The sequence below is a fragment of the Brachypodium distachyon genome, chromosome 4, assembly GCF_000005505.3.
Source record: "Brachypodium distachyon strain Bd21 chromosome 4, Brachypodium_distachyon_v3.0, whole genome shotgun sequence".
Taxonomy (NCBI): Eukaryota; Viridiplantae; Streptophyta; class Magnoliopsida; order Poales; family Poaceae; genus Brachypodium; species Brachypodium distachyon.
This window is the reverse complement of record NC_016134.3, coordinates 10922569-10945890: the sequence shown is the minus strand read 5'-3', so window position 1 is coordinate 10945890 and position 23322 is coordinate 10922569. Positions and strand designations below refer to the sequence as shown.

The following is a 23322-nucleotide window of genomic DNA, read 5'->3' as shown; positions in this document are numbered from 1 at the left end:
TTGAACATGCTGGCATTCTCCATAAGGATGTGACAGCAGTAGTAGACACAGAACACACTGTCGGGCGGCTGTTGCTGGCAAGGAAACCTGTGGTTGTGATGAGGCTTATCTTTATATCCTTTACCAGCTAGTTTTCCCTTGGTCGCCACTTTCCAGGCAATGTTAGTGAGTGATTTGATGGGTTTCCAGAACCTACCTCGAACACCTTTCTTCAGAAGTAGTGAATCGAAGTATTACACCACGGACCAAGGCAAACAAATGAGTAGTGTGACCGAATGGTCTCTGTTTTCAAAAGACTTTAGTATCTAAGGGTGTATAAGAAAGACTGAATTAGAAAAAACAAACAGTTCCATAAATAAAGGAAGAAGAGGATAAAGTCATGGTCCGCATATTTCTCGAGACATGCCACCAAGTATTTAGATGCAAGGGTTCTTGAGGCATCTTTTTCTGGCTCAAGACCGATGTCACCGTAGTTGAACATCGCGGGGTCTAGAATGGCTATTTTTTTTACCTCCATTCGCCGCAGTTCTCTTATTTGATAGGAAGACCACAGTCTTAAGAGGTTGATATCAAGCTTTTGGTGGTTGAAGAAGTGGAACAGTTCGTTGAACTCCACACCAAAGGTGATAGGACGTTCCTGAATGTTTCCGGTTCTTGGTCAAAGAAGCCGTAGTCTTTTGGGATTCGAACATTGATCTGTTGGGCATACTGTTGAGAACCAGCTGATGCTTCCATGTAGAACTGATGAAGCTCTTGCATCTCTTTGGACACGGCACGCAGGGAATTTTCCGTGACCATCGGTCTTCCAGGATAGTAAAATAAGCACCCGGTCAAACTCTCTAGCCACGAAACAGGATCCGTCTTCGAATCTCTGGCCTTGATGGGGTTCTTTATGAGAATGTCAGGCCTATTGTCTTCCCAGACTTCAGTTATGTCAAGCACATAGTGCATCTCATCTTGAGTGACATTGGAGGACTCCTTGATGGTCTTGCCGCCGCGCCTCCTCTTTTTATGCCTCCTCTTATTGTCTCATGCTTTCTGCTCCTCTGCCTTGTACTTGTCATCGATCTTGCGGCCACCCATGGACTCAGCGGCACCCAAGAGAGAAAAGATAGGAGGGACGCTTCCAGCCTGTGCCGACCCTGTGGTCTGGCTATCTTTGAGCTGTGCAGGCATCGACATTGCCCGCTCTTCATCTCCGCCGGCATCGACAGGAGGAAATATCTTTCCCATTTTGGAATGTTAATTAATATTAATTATTTTATCTAATTTGTTTGATTTGAACATATTCTGGTTGAGAATTTTGAGAAATTTTAAATTTTTCAGAACTTGTTTGAAATTTTGACACCAAGTTTGAATTTTAAACAAAAGAGTGGATTAATATGACTATCCAAACGTTGAAAGATTTTTACAAATTCAAAAGTATTTAATTTGGATCCGAATCATGAATAATAAAAACCTTGACCCTTAGCCTGAAACGCCTACGTTCCAAGCCCCCACTCTCCCAACTTACGGATTTATTTCTCAAAAACAATATATAGGATAAAGTAAATATGGACACTCTGCCTTACAAACAGTATATATTATTGTACAATCGAGTCTGCCAAATAGTAAATTTTAAACACAGCACCGGCACGCTGCGACTAACTAATACAACAATAAAACTAAAATACACAGACACACACACAAGACAGCAAGACTAAATCTTCTTCGGCCTCTTCCTCGTGGATAAGCTGTCACTACAACTGCAGCTAATTCTACCTGTTGTAAAGGTGACCTCTGTTTTGTTTTCCAGTTTGATCATCTCCTCATGGGAGGCCTGAATTTGTTCCCCCATCATCTTCGGCTCGGCGGCCCGCGCTACTTCTACCCTTGTTTTGCTCTCCAGTTTGATCATCTCCTCATGGTGTTCCCCCGTCCTCTTGGGCTCCCGTCCAGCCACACTTAGGGCCGAAGTAGGCATCACGTTGTAGGAAAGGAAACGATTCATGTCGGCTTGCCACGCCTTCAAAGGCTTATGCTCCTTGTCCTGTCTCAACCTATCCTCTTCTTTCTCCACATACCCTTCTGGCCATCCTTTGCCGATGGTCAACCAGTCGAAGCATTTTTCCTCCTCTTGGGTGAAATTGGGCACCCACTTGAGCTCAAAAGGTTCCTCCATTGTCATTGTGCAAGCTTGTTCAGGGTACGTGTGTGGTGATTTGATCGAGCAAGTTTGGCTAGGCGCTGTACGTATTTATGACAGGCAACAACAAGACGAGACGGACCCCGAGTCGGATCGTTGGTGCAAGTCGATCTGCAGTAAATTCCGAGTCGGGTTGTGAAATCCGCAGGGGATCTCTAAAATGTGTCTACGAGGAATCGAATAAAGAGAGGATGGCACGTGCTTACCGAGCAATGGCGCTCGCCGGCGGCGCCGATCTGCCCCGGGTTTTGCCTGACGACGACGAACAAGTGGGGAAATCGCCGGAAATCGCGTTTAGAGCGCGGGCCACAGATCAGGATTTTTTATCCTGGGCTCCAGGCCCATGTTTCCGAGTTCAGCCCAGCTTGGCACGGAGGGCCGAGGCCCATGTTTCCTAGCTCAGCCCAACTTGGCACGGAGGGCCCGGACCCATGTTTCCGAGTTCAGCCCAACTTGGCACGGACGGCCGCCGCCTGGCCCAGATCCACGCTGCGGCGGCTGCCCCTTCTCCTCGCGCAGCGACGCAATTGAGGGTTTGTGAACGGGTTTAATTTTCTGGGCCGTCTCTTTGGGCCTCTAAACGCAGCCCACTAACCACCGGAAAAAAAATTCCTCCTTTTTCTCGTTTGCTCGTTTTCCTGAGACTCCGACGGTTTGGAGTTGCATGCCCATCAGGACGGGGCACGGGGCAATGCATTGGGAGCACACTGCTATACGTACGGCAGATTCACGTACGATTCTCGTCCGACGCAAAACATGAACCATCGATCAAATCATCTTGTGGTTGATATCACGTCGTACGACCGTCGGACGCACTGGTTCGTCGTACGCGGAGCACTTCCGATGCATTGGGTGCCGTCTATATAATCACAAATCTTCCGTCAAAAAGTAAATATAGTACTCCGTCCGGCCGGAATTAATTTCTTGTCACAATATTACATATATCTTGACACTTTTTACACATAAGATAGATGGAAAACGATCTTATCCGCCCGACAGATACATACCTAGCGTCGGCCGGTTCATTGGCCGTTAGATTGGTTTTCATCGTGCGGTCAAAAACTCCAACGACACCAAAATATCTTCCCTTGCCTTATCTTCTCCCGCACACCAAGGCCCCTTGCCTTTAACACGGAGATGGTACCGATAACGCGATCTCGCCGTATCTTCATAACCGCACGATCCTCCATTGGGATATGTGTCAGAAATGTATTTAACGATCGGATAAAACAGAAAAGGATTAATATGTCACGTCCTAGGCTGTCAGCACATGTGGGGAGAGCAGAAGTAGTAGACTAGGTGGCCCACCCCTGTCCTGCACTGTACTTGCGTGACTTGACTTGAACGAACGGAGAGAGGAGCGAGAAAGAAATATCTAGTTCTCTTCTTCCTCCCAAGTTATACCCGTCCCGGGACTGGAAGCCATTGTTGCCGCCCACCATTGAAGATCTGTCCGATGATCTCTTAGTTTTTCTTTTGTAAACTTGATACTGTACTTTGTGGTACATAATTTAGAAGCCTAAGTGTCGGGGGGTTGACCCCGGGTAGGGTCACGTCGACACAACTCTAACCGAGTTAACAAAGACAGTTCTAGCCGAAATAACGGAGGCTAGGCCGGCTTAGATAAACATGCCGGCATCTCCGAGTGTGACTAACGCTAAGTCGGCTAAACCGGCATACCCAGTGTATGCCGGCACGACTGTTATATTTCGTAAAGCTTGCAGGATCAAGATGACTACGGGAACCTCGGTAGGAGCCGGGATCCCTCAACGGTCTTATCCTGACCAAGCGGTGCGGAGTAAAGCGAAGCCATCATCACCCCGGAAAAGCAGTCAGTGCCTGCACTACGGTGTCAGGTGACCACGCGCTGGAAGCACCGAAAGGAGATTTCCTGACGAAGCCGGCAGAGGATAGCTGTACCTGCTGCCGATAGACAGTAAAAGTAAAGTTGTCTTGTCCTCCATAGTACTGCCTAGAGGGAGCAACGCCGCGTGCCCGGCAGGGCCCGTAGATAGCGACGTCGGACTTGGCCCACATAGCAGTGTACCATGTGGCGCCTATAAATAGACCCCTACCCCCGCGGTAAGGGGAGCTTAGCAGTTCTAGGGTTTTCATTCTCTTCTTCTTCTTCTTTTTCCCCAAGAATACAGCTCAAGGAGCACCATTGTAGAGCTTCTCTATCTCGGCTAATACCGCAAGGCAGGAGTAGAATTTTTACCTCGACAAGAGGGCTCCAAACCTGGGTAGATATGGGTGTTCTTGCGTGTTTTGTGCGTGTTCTTCTTCACGTCCTCCCTCCTCCGGATCCACCATCGTCCATCGGCTCCAAGTTAAGGCATCCTATGGCATCTGCCGTGACACGACCACGACACTAAGTTGCATGATGAAATATTGGTACAAGATCACTGACATTCATGTTATTCAGGTTCATGGATCCGCCCGAGGAAGAGTCTTCCGCCTGTAGTGCTGCTCATCCTTCTCACGTGAACATTTGCCATGGACGAACAGATTTCACGGGAGGCAGCGCTCATCCTCCACCATTTTTTGAAGATTCTTACGAAGAGTGGAGCGAGGTTGGGGCATCCGTGGATGAGAGCGGCGTCTCGGCATCTTCAAGAAGGTGAGCTTAACAGATTTTGCATATTTTTTTGGGTACATACTTCTTTCATTGCATCGTTTTGGCTAGTAAGGCGATGTACCTTACATTGTTGGCCCTGATTTATTTTACAAAGAGTACTATTTATTAAGTATAGCATGTGCCAATGAGAGGTTTATTATGCTCCCTTGTACATGTATTAAAGTTTGGTACTGTCATGTATTTAGGACTGGTACGTAGAATCACGTCAACTATACTATTTTGTATGGCCCCTTGTACATAAAATTAAGTTTGGTACGTACATACTATGTATGTACGAATTCTAGGAGTAACTTGTAGTTCGATTTTATATTTGGTACATGCTATGTACGTACGATTTATATCAATATGTACATGGTGTTGAAGGTTAGTACACATTAGGAACAATTGTAGTTCTGGCACGTACTGTACATTTCCTATTCCGTACGTTTCTAAATAGTTGTCGTGGTTTTAGTTCAAATTTGCACTAGAACGACGACAATTATTTTGGAACGGACGGAATACATAGTAGGTATGTTAAAATTCTATGAATATGCACATGCTGTCTACGACTAATACTTCATTATCATTTTGGTACATATATATTATGAATCCTTGAACGATAATGCCATACACAATTTATACTTCTTAACGTAATACCTTAGGAGAAAGTTTGAAGTTGGACCATCAGCACGTCCTACGGTACCTGGCAGAGCTAGCCCTCTTGAGAACAAGCCAATTAAGCTAGCAACGTAGTGCCATGTTCGCCGCCGAAGCATGGCCGCCGCCGGATGAAGGCCGACTCCCGTAGGCGATCCCCGCAGCACGAGCATCGCCGGGTTGTCAAGGGTGGCCACGGGTAATTTGCTGTGATGTCGTGCCGAACACCGTTCTCGGTTTGATGCTACTTGCTGGCTTGGGTTTCTTTGGTTTGTTCGTCTACCAAATCTGCACCGACCCCAGGCCGCCCGAGTACTCGGCGGCCATCACCGGCGTCGCTGGGCTAGACGTCGATGCCGATCTCCGGCGCGGCTGGCCGATGCTCTCGCCGGTGTTCAACCTCACCGTCCGTGTCAAGAGCGCCGACCAGGACGCCGGACATCTTGTGTGCATCGGCGGCAGCAAGACGAAGCTCACGGTGTCCTACGCTGGGCCCCTCCTCGGCGAGGGCCCCTCTTTGCTGCCCCGGTCCTGCATCAAACACCGGCATGCATGTGGGTGGGGTCGATGCCACCGCGTCGGGCGTCGACGTGCCTGTGCCGGAGTTCCTCCGGGAGAGGCTCGCGGCCGAGATGGGGCGGAACGCGGCGGTGTTCGACGTGATGGTGACCGACGACGAGCAGACGACTGATTGGTGGGTCCCTGATTGGCGTGGGGTCCACCATCGTGTGCAAGGTTAAGATTGGGGACGGTTTTTTCCCATGCAAATTTGAAGATTAGTACTAGTATATATATAGATTTATTGGGCATTTGTAATTTACAGACATCTTGATTGTAATCAAAGAAACAAGTTTCATAGTATCTCTTTCTCCCCCTCTATCACAGTCTTCTCCTTGTCTTCTCGTGACGAACCATGCATAACTAGCGACAGTCCCTGAAGTTCGTGCGGGAGGAGAGAGTGTGTATGTGGGTATGGGATCGCAGGCCTCAGAAGACTTGTAACAAAGTAGCCTATAATCTGCCACGTTAAGTCAAATCCAGGTTTGAGCACTATAAATCAGATTGATCTGGTTTTGCAAGTGGAAGGACGGAGTTCGAATAAAAAATTAGTTAACGAACAAAACTCAGCACACACACAATAGTTAAGCAAGAGAGAGAAAAAGATGTGGATATATCTCATTTGCCTGATTAGTATACAGGAGGGTTAAATCTCAGCTAACATATTAGATGCTTTGGATTATTATTTGGACGCTCTTCTTTTTTCATCGATCGTTCCGAACGTTAAAAGCACAAACCATATCTTACTTATCTGAACCGACAAAAGGGACGCAACTAGCATCTGTTAAAAAAACACTTATCTCTTCGTTTAAACGGGGAACAGATATCCATGGATCGACTTTCGGTGTGGTCTCAGCACGTTTCAATGCACGCATACGCATGGAGAGTATTTATTTTTTAAACAACGATCTGGCCTTATTTATTCAACAAGCGTATTAGGACTGATCGAAAAAACTAAAACGATAACAAAGATTTCGGATAAACCGAAGGTCACATAAAAAATCTTTAAAGCCAAATTATCTAGCTGCGCCAATCGCATCTTGATATTTCTCCAAATCTTTGGTTACAAAACAGTAGAAGACCAAACCTGCATAAGCTGGACTAATCTTGTAGGTTTTACTAAGCCGCATGAGCTGCCCATCCCAACGGGTGAGAACTTAATATCGTTGAACGCGTGATGGCCAGGGGCACACATCTCGCAAGACAGGTTGTTGAACCATTAAATCATCATCAAACCGATGAGGAAGATGACCAAAATCACGAAATTACGAGCCGTGAGATCCCAAAACTCCATGAAGTAGACCACGATAGCCACGCTAGAACGGAGATGGAGCTGGGAGACCATTAATCCGCATGTCGTCGCCGCCGCCAAGGACACAAAAAAACCTTACAAAGAAGATACTAAAACGATGCCAGATGTTGTTCCGTGGTTTCCCTCATCTCCTGATGGCCAATAGGCTATCGGAGGCGAGGGAAACCGACAAAGATAGAAACGAGATTTTCTCCTGCGGCTAGGGTTTCTCCGTCTCGTTCCTGCTCACGTTCTGAATCTCTTTTCATGGAGAGTATATTCTGATCGGTCGATTGAGAGATCAGGAAACTAAATCAAACTACGTATTAGTAGCAAGGCCTGGAAGAAGCGAGCCGACTACTGCGTCAAAGCGTGCATCGGCGCCAATGGGACGACGAGCCGGGCCGGCCCAACGCCACGGTATGGGCCGTCGACGTGGCGTTGCCGTGGATTTTACGGGAGCTGGAGAGAGGCGAGGCGGTGTTTTGATGTGGTGGTGACCGATAATGGGCCGGGCGGCGCGAATACGAGATCTTGCTACCTAGGCATCCAAGGCCCACAGCAGTTAGGTTTTCGTAAGTAACAAGATTAGAATTTCTTTCTGAGTTGGAGTTGGTTACTGTCCGAAATTGGAGTCTTTTTCGTTTTTGCTCTCTCGTGTCCGGTTAGGACAGGCGATTAGCCACCTTCTATATATACGTAGAGATCCATGAAGAGGATCTATAAACCAATCAATTATCAATCAAAAATCATGGGCGCCACGGAGCGGCTCCCGCTGCTGGCGCGCTCCAACCACCGATGCACCGGCCGCCGCGCCCAGCACATCGCGGGCGCTCTCGCCGCGCTCACCATCCTCGGCACCATCGTCTACTTAATCTGCTCCATCCCGCCTTGCTTCGAGCCCGAGTTATCGGTCACCATCACCGGCACCGACGGGCTCGACAACGCCACCGACCTCATCCGGCACCCGACAACGACGGCGACGACGCTCACGCCGGTGTTCAAGCTCGCCTTCCGGATCACCAAGCGTGACGACTGCAGCTGTCACTCGTGCATCGGCGGGCCGCACAACAAACTCGCCGTGTCCTACGGTGGCGCGCTGCTGGCCGATCGAGCGGGCTCCCTGGTGCCCGAGATCTGCGCCGACGGGCCGTCGCAGGAGCTCAACGTCACGGCGTGGGCCGTCGACGTGGGCGTGCCGCCATTCCTCCGGGAGCAGCTGGCGGCGGAGCTGGAGCGCGGCGAGGCGGTGTTCGACGCGACGATGACCCATGACGAACCACCGTGTCATTCGATGGTCTGTCCACCGTCTCAGCCGGTGCTTGTGTGCAAGGCCAAGATCGGAGAGGGTTTATGCCCCTGCACATATGAGTCCAGATACTCCTAGATACTCTAGCAAGCTTCTAGGCATCGGAGGTGCACGTACGTACGTAGAGCTGTTCGGTTTTTGTGACAAGATCAATTTTTTTTGGTATTACCGTTCTAACTATTTTTTGAGGGAGAAATTGTTCTCGAAATTTACTTTCGAGACATTAGTTTATTTGTATATGGATTCTAGTTTTAAGACTAAATTTTACAAACCACGCTTTATGGTCCTTTTTGTTCGATTACTTGTGCACATTGCTGTTTCGATTGATCCGGTGGCCCTTTTTATCTATCACCTGCCCGCGTCGCCGGCCCGCATTGTCGCCTGCGCCTCCCGCCCTGTTGTTGCTGCTATCTGTAGAAGAAGACGAGGCGATGAGGAAAAAAAAGCAAAATACAGGGTCCAATGAAAAAGACGGGACCTGACAAGCAGATCCACACGTAAGAATGACTGTCAAAATGGCTTGAATCGTTATTTTGGGTGATGTGAGATAATTAAAAGCGCAACATGTGGTTCTGTGGACAAATTAGCAAAAATGGTGGCTCAGTGATAAGAAAGTCTAAAACCTGTGAGTATGTGAAATTTACTATAAATATGACAGCAGAACCTTCTATGTTTGAGTCTGTTCGGAGCGTATAGCCTTTGAGATTTCTCCTCCTCGAAATTGACAGTGGAGGATCCTGTGTTACAAAGCGGATCGATTTGGAACCCTAAGCTAAAGCTAAGCTCTGGATGGGGATCTCGCCAAGCGTTGTTGCTGATTGGCTTGGCGCCTTCGATTTATTTATTTTTTGAGCGGGGCTTGGCGCCTTCGATTTATGCAGGCGAGCTGCGAACAGCAATCCTGGGCCTGTCTGGTATGGTAGAATCTGTCTGGGAATAGCTAAAGCAGCAAGTATTCCTGGCCCAAGTTCTGATCTGCCTCTACTTGGATCTGGGCCGGGTTCTGAAATCACTTGGGTAAACGACGGCTTGTGGGCCTGGGATTTGGGTTGTCCTTCTGGGCCGACGAGTCCCTGCGCCTGAAGAAATCGCCCTGGGCCATCGACCCGTTCAGCTTCAGTGCTTTGTAACGCGCATGGGTTGTCCATCGACCAGTGCTTCTGGGTTGCGCGCCCATGGATTGGGATCTAGCTCTTTTTCTTTCTTTTTTTCTGTTAGAGTTAGGGTTTTATGGGGTTTATCCAATTTATATGGACCACGAGCAGCAGGGAATGAGTTTCAATTAAGTTACCTGGAAGGCTGGAACCGAGCGTGAACTTTTTAAATCACCATTTTTCGTTTAGAATGAGATAAATAGTTGTATGCCAATCTAGTTAGGATACGCACATTACCTGATTCTAGGTTTATACTTCATTCCTACCGGAAAACACAGTTTTTTATTTTATTTTTAGCATGACTATTTGGCTTTGTTTATTTAGCAAACCGAGTACAATTGATCAAAAAAATAAAAACGACAATAAATATTTCAGATAAACCAAAATTACATCAAAAACCTTTAAATCCAACTTCTCTAACTGCGTCGTTCGTATCTTAACATTTCTCCAAATGTCTGGTGACGAAACAGCAGAATACCAAATCTGCATGAACTTCAAAAAATATGACAAATCAATACGTACCCAAACTTATTGTTTAACACAAAATTTGAAGACCTAACATAGTTTTGTAACAAATTGGCCACTTTTTGAGTTAGAATTTTTTATATGCCTTCATTTAGCATTAGTGATGAGTAATGTGAATTAAAATCACCATTTGTTTGTAAAAAAATTATTTGACACTTTTCTAGAGCTATTTAATACGAAATAAAGTAAAATAAAATAATAATTAAAAATTATCCAAAAATAATAACATTTGGCATATTGCCATATTATGAGTACATAAGTTTGGGTTAAATAGTACAACTCAATACACAATTTAAAACGTACACTATCTAGCCAAGTAAATACATGAACAAATTTAAAAACAAAAGATTGGCATGTGGATTGTTTAATTGGGACAATCGACAACGACAATTGGTTTGTGTAGTGTCTAAAAATGACACTGGGCGAAAGTGTATATGTGCCGCATCCGGGCCGTCCACTTTGATCAGCGATAGATGCTGATCCACACGCTATGTCACCGATTCAGGTGTCACCGGCCGATGCAGTTCGCTTCTTCTTCTTCATCCCTCCTCTCTCTCTCTTCATTGTAATAAAAATGGTATCAATCGATTCAAAGGACTCGACATTCCCCTTTTCCGAAAAAACACACATGTGGCAATCTGCAGTAAGTAAATCAGATTACCTGCTTATTGTAACTAATATTATCGCTCGATCTAATACTATTAATTACTCATGGACGCGTCTTTACTACTCCAAATATTTATCCGGCACAATAATACACCGAGATCGCGACGCAAATTGAGCAGTTTCATTGGGTTTTCACACAATCTGATCTAAGTTTCAATCGAGATACAATGACCAATTGCTTCACAAAACAAAAACGCGAGAGAAGGGAAAACAAAACGAGCGTGTAAAAAAAAACATTTCCAACCGCCTGGGCCCTTCTTCTCGCGCCGGCCGGTTGGTTCGTTTGGACCCTGACCTCCATCCCGCGCTTTTCTCTCTCTGCCCTTCTTCTCCACACACACCACTCTCTCCCTCCTTCTTTCTCTCCTCGCCCCCTTCTCTCTCTCCCGCCCGATCCACCCAAGAACTGCGCCGGTTCTTGGCCCGATCATACCCCCCCTTCCCCTCTCCCTCTCTCTCGCCCCCAGCTCCTGGGGATCGACCAATTCCCCTGTTTCTGTTTCTGTTTCTGTTTGGCCATAAAGATTTTTATTAATTATCCCCGGATCCCCGGCGTCTCCTGGTTCTGATTCGATCAATCGATCGATTAATTGAGCAGCAGCAGGAGGAGGAGAACAAGGAGGGGGATTCTTTTTTGTTGCGATTAATCCGGCCGCCGTCCTTGACTCCCCCATGCATGCAAGATTTGAACGCCGTGTTCTCAATCATAGGGACATTGATTCCCCGTCCGGATTGCATCGTATAACTGGTGATCTCTGAGGACGGACGAGGAGACAAAGAGGAGGAGGAGGAGGATTCTGTGCTCTAGCAGGAGGATCGATGGGGAGGGTGAAGCTGAAGATCAAGAAGCTGGAGAACATCAGCGGGCGGCACGTGACCTACTCGAAGCGGCGGTCGGGGATCCTGAAGAAGGCCAAGGAGCTCTCCATACTCTGCGACATCGACCTCATCCTCCTCATGTTCTCCCCCAGCGGGAGGCCCACCATATGCGTCGGCGACAGAAGGTAAAATTGATTATTTTTTAATATATATATCCATCTCAATTGTGCTTTCGGTTAATTTTCAGACCAACAAATCCATACCTCTGTTCTTTATTTTATTTTTCTAGAACATAATATGTAGGTGCTTTATCAACATCATCATGCTTTTACTTAATTGTTATTCTAATCGGTCGATTTCGCTTTCGGTGCATTTCTCCCGTTTGAATTTAAACCTTATAGATACCAAGTTCTCAATCGGGCCCTGTTCAATTTAACAAAGTTTGCCATTTGAATTATTAGCTTATTTCTGCAATGGTAGTTTAGACATGTTTTCACATATCCGATACTAATACTAATGATATTTAAAATGCCTGAGGTTAATCAGAACTGTATATCGTTCCATTTGCAGCAACTTGGAGGAAGTCATAGCAAAATATGCACAACAAACTCCTCAGGAAAGGGCTAAAAGGTAGTACTTGGGCTGTATCCTTTTTCTGTTTATATTCTTAATTGATAAATAAACTGGAAATTTTCCTTTCTATGAACTGCAGGAAGCTGGAGAGCTTAGAAGTATGTTGTCTCAACTACTAAATTTATTTATCAAGACATTTTTGCTTAGCGAAGTAAGTTTTAGATGAGCTGACCAGACTGTTTTTGTTCTCAAAAGGCCCTAAAGAAGACTTTCAAAAAACTGGACCATGATGTCAATATTCAAGACTTCTTAGGCTCCGGGTAATTCTGCTACTATTTATATGGTCTATCAGGAGAGATACATAGTAGCAGAACTGCATTGTTGTAAAGAAAGATTATCACTCTACACTTATTTTGATCTATTGCAGGGGTCAGACGGTCGAGGTACATTTCGACATATGCACAGCTAGAACGATGAACAGCTCATGGAATTTCTTCTTTCTGTTCTTTGGTACCTGAGGCTCATTGTTTCAATTATTTTACAGGAATTAGCGAGCCATCTTGGCGCTTTGCAATGTCAAATGGCAGATGTTCAAAAGCGTCTCAGGTATTTAATTAGCATCAATTCACTTAATCAGCACCACTATTTGGCTGCATTATTGATTCAATGTAATAAGTAGAGGAATATTTGTTGCTTGTCTAAAATAAGAGCATATCTGCTGAAATCTTCTCATTCAGTGCTGTCTATAGTATTGTTTTCATGGCACATGATCTTCATAAGGGGCCTTCTTTACACATATTTTGCATTCATGGTAGAGTTAATTGTAGCCCTTCACAAAGAAAAGTGAGGATGTAATCGGTGTGGCATACTGTTTCATCAGTTATTGGAGCGAACCTGAGAAGGTTGAGAATATTGACCACATAAGAGCGATGGAGCAGTCTCTCAAAGAATCTCTTAATCGCATCGGCATTCATAAGGTAGAGATGTCCCTAAACCTTTCTAATTAACTCTGCTCCATCTTAATATGCAATTAGCATGATGTTTAGCCTCCAAAGTATAACCCATAGTAAAATCATGTAATTGAACTAAGAATCTAATCTCATAATGCAATGTTTGGATATGTTTAGGAAAACTTTGCAAAGCAGCATCTAATGGGCCTACAGTGTGCTGCTGCTCAGGTAGCAAGATTGAGCTTAAACTTCAGAACATCTTAATTTCAGGTTCAGATTAGTATCTTATCACATTTTTGCCCATTGCCATTTTATTTCAGTTCCAGAATGACATGCAACTGCCTCTGGGGATACCCGGTGACCCGAACTCTTCGTCGTGGTTCCACAGCAGCAGCAACAGTGATGGGCAGCAAACCATGATGCTACCTGACGAAGCCGGCTTGCAAAGGTACCCAGGCTACTTCAGCATGAGCAAGCAGTCCACAGAAACCGGGGGAGAGCAACACCAGCACCAGCAGCAGGCAGCGGTGGCGGCGCAACACCAGCCGGAGTTCAGCCAGCAGGCGGCCGATTGCCTGACATCGTTGCACCTGACGGGGCAATTCCCCTACCAGTCTTCATTTGACCATACGAGCTTGCTCAATGATAGGCTTTTCAGACCGGACATGGAGCTGCACGTTGACAATGCTTCTGCTGCAATGGACTTTGGCGGCCACTACAACCACTTGCCGAGGCCCGGGGACGAGGCCAGTTTCCAAAACTGGGCCTCGGCGACATGCGGCGTCACCATGTACGACCACCAGCAGCAACCAGCATCTGCCCAAGTGAGCTTTTGGACAATGATGTGTAGTAGTATGAAATGATTATGTTTTTGTCAAAACTTATTACACCTTGATCTTTGTTGGTTTCAGCTTATTGTTCAGAACATGACTGAATCTCTGACCGTCGGCTCCATACAACAACAACTTTAATTAGCAACAACAACATTCAACTACTACTCCAACGTTGCTGTATTCTCGCCATCAAATGTTGATGATTTGATCATCTCTTAGCGATGGAATCAACAATGAAAGGTGCACTATCATCGCTGATTACAAAAGAAAAGAAATTTCTTGAATCGGCTTACTTATCACCAAACATATTTTTGTAGGAAAAGAAATATGATGTATAGAGGGATTGAATTGTCAGTGTAAATTATATACTGACCATAGCCAATTCAACTTGTACAATATGATGAATTGATTATTAATTCTAATGTAAACTATAATATGGATTCGGCATGAAAAGTTTTGTGCCTAACAGGCATAAAAGATGTATCATTGTGCACAGTTATGTTAATACATAATTGGTTGAAGATTACCCAGACTCAAAACAAAATTTGTATATGATATGTGAAGTGTTGGATGACTATGGAGATCACATCGAACTGCAATTCAAATATTGGCGGAGATAACAAAAACACGACGGTCATCTTTGTTATTCACATCCGTTACGTAAACGCCGCTTGATTTCCCGTCGGTTACCTTCACCGATCATCATGCTGGCTCTTTTCGGCTATAGCCACTGGTCATCGTTTGCCCTTCCACCGTAGACATGTGTTTTTTTTTGTATTTCTCATGTGTGTTGCGTGTGTGTCACCATTTTAAAAGATTATAATATATTTTTCTCTTTGCATTACATGATACATGTTAAATCATTTATTATCATTAAAATAAGATATTAATTTACAAATAATTTATGAATATTTCTAGATTGTTGTTCCTATTGTTCTAGTATTTTAAAACTAGAGCTGAGTTTAACATTTTTAAGTTTTATTGCCGTAACTACGATTTTATGATTTTTAGGTCCTTTTGTTAATTGTCATATGATAATTTTATTTTTCTGAATTTTGTAATAAAACTTATTAGTTTTTAAAATTTTACTAACTAGTTAATGTTTTCCGGTTACTTTGAGTTTTTTTAGAAACAATTTTGAAACTTGAACGATTGTGTTTGGTGCTACTTGAATCCTAAACTATCGAACCCTTTATAATAAACACTCTTATATAAAATCATCTTACCTGGACTCTAGCAAACTCTAGGTCTTTGTAGAACACAAAAAATGTGGAAACAAATATCATCTATGCCATGTTTCTTTTCATGGAACACGAAGAACGTGAAAAGTTCGTCCCTCTCTTGTTTTTTCTATGGACACAAGTAATTACATTTTGTGTTATTTTTTTGTTGGTTAGTTTATTTTTGGGAACCTAAACACTCTGAAGGATTTGGAGCAATCATGGAAGAGATCACCTCTAGGTTGTGACCGAGTTTTATTAAGATTCCTCCCCTGCAAAGTGGTATAATGCTGACATGTCATGGTTTTGGCCTGGGACTTGCTGCTTGTCCGTCAAGGTGAAGTTTCTATTTTAGCCCCTGTCGTGATTTCTTTCCGCAAAGAACAGAGAAATTCGGCAGGGGCATGGGTAGCGGCACCAGCAACGATAGCTTCGACGATGGGTGTGGCACCGCAACAGAGGAGATCCATGACACGCTTTGAATAAAGTACCTACTAATTGACTGCTCCAGTAGTCGTTGCCGTTGAGTCGCAGCCGCCATCCCGATCGATGTGGTCAGTGGCGGATCTAGAAATTGGGTTAAAGGGAATCTAATCCAATACATATTGTGTGGAGAGGGCTGATTAAACATATTTATCATTTTTTAGTCTCAATCTTTCAAACAAGCCATGTAAATATACCTAGATATGATGGACTGGACCGGTGCTATAGCCCCGACAGCCCCGGCCCTGTATCCACCCCTGGCTGTGGTCGAACCGACAATTGGTCGTTGCTGTTGAGCTCATAACTGAGGCTGATGTTCTGCCCACAACTGAGTAGATGACATGCCTCCAATTGTTTAGTCAATCAGATGCCACCTTACCCGGCAACGTGGCAAGTCCTACGCCAAAGCATACCATGTCAGCACTAATACCACTTCAGTAGGAATGAGGGACCGTTAGAATCTAAAAGCACACAGAAGAAAAATGAGAGACTATTTATGTATTTTTGATAAGTTGAGAGGCAACAAAAAAAAAAAATTTGGCCAAAGCTGTACGCGCGCGCGTGTATGTTTTTCCCTGTTTTAACAGTGCAGATCAAATCGTGGCTGGTAAACGCTCGTCATCTCAGGCCTAAAGCCAACATCTCTCCCCCTCTCTCCCACACACACAGCTGGGGCCTACTTCGTCAGATGGTTCTTCTATGTGTGGTAGCACAATGGACGTCCTGCCATAAGAAAATACCGGCGGAACAAGGTTCTAGAAGAAACCCAACATAGTATAAGAAATGACATCCAATACGCTTATCTCGGTTTAAATACACTGTATTGTTTATTCAGCAAGTATCGGTTGATTTATGATGTTGTCAGTAAGCTAGCCCGAAAAGCTTGACGGTTAAGCTTAACCTATCAGGCAAAGACAAGTATTATAAGATTGGGCATGGGGATGGGAGGCAGGTATTGGTTGCTGTCTCTGCTTGGCATGGCAATCATGTCAGAACAAGGTAGTTGAGTTGGGAACTGGATTTGATTGAGATGGAAAGATTCGGTTTATGTCTGTCTGATGAATGGAAATTCAGAAGCATTTTTGGCACATCTATTTGTCAAATCATGACAACAACCTTGTACAAGACACTTTTATTTCAACGTATTTTGGGTAAATACTGGCAGAGATATGTTCACAGAATTGTCACTTGCCATTCAGTAACTGAATTGCAACATTCAGAAGATCAGGCTATCGAATCAGAAATCGAGAGTATACATTTATGCCTGTTAGTTGGTTGGAATAGGACATTTGAACAAAACAAGGCTTTGATCAAGAGTATCTTCCTCATTATAAAATAGGTAAAGGCTAAAGTAATATATTGACCGGCCAAATAAGGACTTAATCAAGAGTAAGGATGTACTTCAATATAGCCCTAGTGGAATCTTATGCTACTTTTGTAGAATATAAATATTTTTTGTTAAGGCCTAATGACTTTTGGTGAGGACTATATAGAACACCTCTTGCCGCCATACAGAATATAATAAATCCCCAACAACCTTTTTTGACATCAAGAGATTCCTCCAAAAAGTGTACAAGAAAAGGCCAGCATGACCAGCTCTACATCAACACCAGAACATGTATGTATCAGCTGTTCAGCAGCAGGTGGCTGTTGGGGATTGCACAATTGGCAACCTAACATGACCCCATTGGAGTACAGCATGGCAAAGAGGAGGACAAGCCAGTAATAATGTTTCAAAGGAGAGGACAAAGGAGCAATCAGCATCAGCAGCTTAACAACTCGCTTGACAGCAAACTTATTTATACCAGGGAGAGACCTCTGGCTCTACTACATACATAGACAGGCTGCCAAATTCCAAGATAAACATGCGACTCTGTTTATTAGATTGATTGATGCTCGCAGGGAGATGGAATATACAGAGAGATAATTTAATCCTGATGGGATAACTTATAACCAAACGACAATGGCAACTGTTGTGCACCCAAACCCTACCGAAAAGAAAAAAAACTTCTTACAGATTGAATCAAGAAATGCAACTGTACAAGCAAGCACCTCGCTGTCCACAACCCCACTTGATTCTTCCTCATGATCATTATGCAGCTGGTGATCCAAGCAACGCCCCGGAAGGGGGCGGTATGATATCATTCTCTTTGGATGCATTTATTGGGAAAGAATTGAGAAAAAGAAGGTGATTTGGAGGCTCGATATTTCTGAAATTGTACAAGGACTACGACAAGAAAAAGGAAGGATGAACACATGAATACTCTATATATGCAATCACGCCACTGCAAGGGCACTGTAACTAACAAGGGAGAAGCACATTGAAGAGTTTGAGGATGGTGTATGAAGTTCCGAGCAAGGCTCAGGGAAGACGGATTCAGAGTATCCGGAAACATTGGAGCAAGACCAGGAACTGGAATGAGCAGACTCAGCCATCAAGAAATTGACATTGGAGAGGCAGATAGCAGTGAATGGATCGCCATCAATTCCTGATAGAACTCCAGCAACTGAGATGTTTGTCCCCACCATGTCTTTTAGGGTGATTTGACCGATCACAGGGAGCTGAGATGGATCGAAGTCCTCATCAGGGTGGCTTGACCAGTTACCTGTGAATTCAATGGCCACAATGACATCATCCATTTTTACGTCAGAGATGACCACTTCATCTATGTAACCTCCACGGCCAGGGGTGGTCTTGAAGGAAATGCCTTTATTGGAACCATGGATCTGAATATTATCAGCATGAATGTCTGAGATCCCACCAGACATCTCGCTGCCAAATGCAAGTGCAGCTCCGGATGATGCTTGCAGATCCATTCTGCTGATATGAATGTCCGAGGCCGGCTTTCCAATAGAAATGCCATACTTATCCCAGCCGCTTTTGATTGAGATGGCATCATGACTGACACTAATGGTGCTGTCTTCGATGACCACATTTGAACTCGAATCTGGATAAGGAATCATCTATTAGTAAAAGAACTAAAATTTGCTTCTGGTGGCTATGATTGGAGACAGAATGATGCAGTTACAAAAATGAGTAAAATACTTGTCATGGCTATGAGGACCTATTTAGACAAAAAGAGTAGGAAGACAACAGTTAAACACCAAATTAATTAAAACTATAATTTGAAAAGCCAATGTCAGTATCTGGTGCATACAAGTGATTTAAGAATAGTTGAATACTCATGTTTCTTGAAAAATGATTAAAATCAACATATGTATCTAAGTTACATACTGGCAACGACAAATGGCAGAAAGCAAAAACATGTGCCGGTTTCCTAAAAAGATTGGTATATTAATGCTAGTGCACAGTACCAATTAGAAATTAACTCATATGGATATGACATCGGTATCCTAAAGATTGAGTAGTTCTCATCATTGGGATATTAATGCTGGTGTACAGTACCAAATGGAAATAAACTCATATGGATATGAAATCTTAAAATTAGTACCCACTACTGAGCCTAACCATACCTAATAGAAAAAAAATATGTGATCAATCATCAAACAGTAAGTGAAGATAAAACGATGCATCCAGACTAGAATGAACCATACCTGGAACTATACCATCAGTGAGTGGAGCATCCGACGAGGTCTTAATTGTGACGTTATGGACCTTTACCTTGCTGGACAACAAAAACAAACAGTAATTAGTACATACCCAATTAGCACTGGCCAAATCACATTTCGCTCATGAAGCTAATCAATTCCAATGCACCTGCAGTACACCGGATGTATGCTCCAGGCTGGTGAGTTTAGGAATGTCAAGTTTGAGATAACAATTTCTTCAGAATGTAGAAATTCCACGAGATGAGGCCGACTATGGTTCAGCTCATGGGAGTGAAGCCAATCCCACCATATTGAGCCCTGGCCGTTGATAACTCCATTATTCCCTGGAATTAGTGGATCAAGCAGATAAAGCTCGTCAAAACTGAAAAAACACATGTGTGACGTAGTGCAGCCCGTATATGTAACAGAAGGATTACCAGTAATAACGACGTCGGTTACATTATATCCATTTATTAAGCTGAGATGTCTAGGACCTGGAAGGTCTAGTCCCTGGCCATAAGATGGCAAAGGTTCCACAATTGGCCACTGTGATGACTCCTGCATTGACGGCAAAAATAAATGCATGCCGTTAGTACTAAAAAGATGGAAAAATCTTCACATATGAAGAACAAAGAATTGTTTTAAAAAAAAGGATATGCATTTTAATTGAGAATAACTAAAGATCTTTTTCTTCTAACAAATTATGTACAAGAACAAAAGATAGCCGCAAGGCATGAAAAGAATTTATATATAACAGACAAGCAATCGTAATCTGTGGCAGATGCATAGCAGCACGCCCATGCTTTGTTCACGCATAACCTAAGGATGCAGCTTGACTTCAAAACAATGCAAAAAGGATATTGTCTCTTTGTAGCCACTGCCCCTCGCACCAAACAGGTAAGTTTCACCTTCCAAACACTCCCTCTCTATGGGCAAAGGAGAAGGAAAAAACTAAAAGCCTCAGCCAACTTGAACCCTTCTGATCAGGGTATCTGCCTAGGATTTCCTCTTCCCATCCAAAGCACCAAAAAAGAAAATGATCAAACAAAACTCAGCCTTCTGGATGAATCCATACCCTGTGACCTCACATTGCACATGTCAAAATCACTACTTCATCAGGTATATCCACCAACCATATTCAAACAAACTAAGATGAACTGATCAGTGATGCCCATCCTAATCACTAACAATTCAATGCAAATGCAGCTGAAAAGGATAGGTATCCTCAGATTCATGCAACCAAAGCCCTCATCTAACACACCCCCTCTCCTAAAATCAATGCAGAGCAGATTCTGTAACTACCACAATAACAATTTCAGCAAAAAATAAACAAGAACTCTAATCTAACTAAATCAATGCCATCCATCATTACCTTTGCGCCGATGATGACGGCGCCTTCCTCCAAAAACAGGGTAAGGTGGCTGGTGAGATTGAAGCTGCCGGTGAGCCACCGCCCCTTGGGGACATACAGCTGCGCCCCGCCCTTGTCGGCAAAGGATCGGGCGTAGAAGACGGCGTTCTGGAAGGGCAGAGTGTTAAGGGTCCTGCCATTTCCCACGGCGCCGAACTCGGTGATGGTGACGCTGTGCGGCCGCGACCCCGGCGGCGCCTGCTCCCTCCATTGCCGCCCCCCACCGCTGTGGGCCGAGCCGAGGACGACGGCGAGCGTCAATGCCAGAAACACCTGATGAACATGGAAAAATTAGCACTCCTTAACACATTAAGCAACACTAAATCAGATCACAGCCCCATACTCTGCTCCAAAACATACTCGCGAGGCACACATCAACAAGCACGAGAAAACGCATCTCCGCCAGCAAGATCTCAGCGGGAGGCGATCAGGAAGCAAGAAGAGGACACGCCATTCCCCGGGGAGAGATCCCAGGCCGGGCAGGGATCACACTGGAGACGGCCCAAATCAAGAACCAACGCAAAATAAAGCAGCAGAACAAGAATCCAAGAGCGAACTTAGACACCCATCACGGGGCAGGGCAGTAAGCCAAACAGAGCTTGCAAAAATTGCGCAACAACGAACAGACATGGCAAAACAAAATTCCACCACGGCGACCGAATTAGCGAAAATTCCGGGGCACAACGTACTTACTAGCCTCAGCATCATGAAGTCTCCCCTCTTCCGCGGCGAGAGACGAAGTAGCGGAATCCGAAGCGAGAGGCACGGGACAGCGGTGGCGGCGGCAGGCGAAGAGACGGCGCGAAGAAAGGAGTAATTTTCGGGTAGAATTCGTTGGGATTTCTGGAGGGCGGCGGCGGAGGATATGGGAGGAGGAGGACTGAGGAGTCCCGGCTGCAGCAGCAGCGAGGACAGCAGGGGGGGAGAGCAGAGGAGGAGGGGAGGTTTTGCTGGTACTAGCAGCAAAGACACCTTGGGTTTTTTTATTGTCAAGTCTCTGTGTCTCCTCTTATTCTTGCTATATATACTTATTATTATTGTAATCGTTGTTTATTATAAAAGAAGAAACAAATTAAAGATATATCAGCACTCAAGGTCTTATTGGTTAGGTGTTAAGATTTGCAAGGAGATGAAGGAAAAGTATTTTTTGGTGTATGTATGTATGTACTGGATCAGCATATGGACTATGAATTGGAATGAGCTGGCAATTGCAAGGAGAGGAATGATTCAAAGGAAAGAAAGAAATGAAGCAGGATTTTTTATTTTATTTTGGGTGTATTTTCTTGTTCATGTGTGTGCTGTGTTGGCATTTGGAGGTAGAGGAGCAGTTGTTTAACAATCATCTAGCATGGCAGGAAGGTTATGAAACTATTAGTCTTAAAAGACCCCGTGAGAATTATTGTCTATAATGGGATTTCCATAAATTTTCTTGTTTCAAACAGGTCGAAAAATTTAATTCTCTTTCATTAACTTGGCAGACATCACAGTTCAGTTTGTGACAATGTCATCTGTTTAGATAAAATGAAATATAGATGGGCATTGCAACTTTGTATTCCCTCAAGTTATTGAACTGCTAATTTCTCCCAAAAATATTACGCTATGTCAATAGTATGTCCAGCATTATTCTAAGCTTCCACTTTGTGATTGCTATTACTCAAACTGCAGGAAGAAGTGTGTAATTTCTCATTAATTAAACACACTAACATCAATCTTGGGAGGCAGAAACATAAGGTAGGGCCATTGCAGACCTGTGCCCTTTGAGTGGACCCTCAAGGCAGCTTGGTCAATCATGGTGACAAGTGGGGCTGGTGTTTTTCTGTGGGTCCATGTTCTGAATCTGATAATGGTGGTAATCCAATACCTTCCTTGGATGCTTTGGAGTTTGGAATTCTACTACTGTGTCACATTAACTTAATCAAAAATCATAATATATTTTTTGTTCTTCCATCATGCTGGCAATATAAGTAGAAAGAAAAGGAAGAAACAAGGACACTATTGTAGGAAGGCTAGCCAAAAGGGAACCTTTTTAATCTGTGATGAGTGACCTGGAGAGGCACCATCTCACCATGCTCCTTAAATTAATTAACCCAAGTGGTGATTAAAAACATAATGTAAGGTCAGAGTGTAGTTAAATTTAAATACCTTAAATATGATTAGTGTCATGTGGGGAATTACTAGCACACTGCACATCAACCTATGCTGCATTTCTGGTAAGTTTTTATTTTCCATGTGCATTTATTGGCCTGGATGGAGCAAGAGAGAGGCTCGCTTAGCTCTGTGTGCATATCCAGCTTGGCACTGAAGAATACGGTGGGAGGAAGAACATAGTTGGTGAGCCATAATTGTTGCAAGGAATGTTCCTTGGTTAATTAGGGAATTAATGGCTCATTATTCGGACAGAAAGGAAATAGCTAACCAAACCAATTGGAGTTGCCAAGCGGCCATGGATGAAGTTCGATTTGCGATTTAAGCTAGATATATATATGGCCCGAATGGTAAATTTTTGTTCCATATAATAGCTA

General features: G+C 44.2%; 2 protein-coding genes across 2 annotated transcripts; one reads left to right on the top strand and one right to left on the bottom strand.

Moving 5' to 3' along the window:
- Positions 1–11781: 11781 nt before the first annotated feature.
- On the top strand, positions 11782–14275 carry LOC100834843 (MADS-box transcription factor 7-like). Its single transcript, NM_001301384.1, has 10 exons — positions 11782–11966; positions 12352–12411; positions 12494–12512; positions 12610–12674; positions 12782–12797; positions 12899–12960; positions 13235–13331; positions 13482–13532; positions 13625–14128; positions 14216–14275. The coding sequence occupies exons 1-10, from the start codon at positions 11782–11784 to the stop codon at positions 14273–14275; spliced, it is 1119 nt and encodes a 372-aa protein (NP_001288313.1).
- A 3330-nt stretch (positions 14276–17605) lies between these two features.
- Positions 17606–21777, bottom strand: LOC100846127 (probable polygalacturonase). The gene is made up of 6 exons (XM_010239159.3): positions 21494–21777; positions 20762–21073; positions 19827–19947; positions 19559–19733; positions 19396–19466; positions 17606–18788 (listed from the first exon to the last, which is right to left on the bottom strand). Exons 1-6 carry the CDS (start codon positions 21506–21508, stop codon positions 18118–18120), a joined length of 1365 nt encoding a protein of 454 aa, XP_010237461.1. The 5' UTR covers positions 21509–21777; the 3' UTR covers positions 17606–18117.
- Between the last annotated feature and the right edge of the window lie 1545 nt (positions 21778–23322).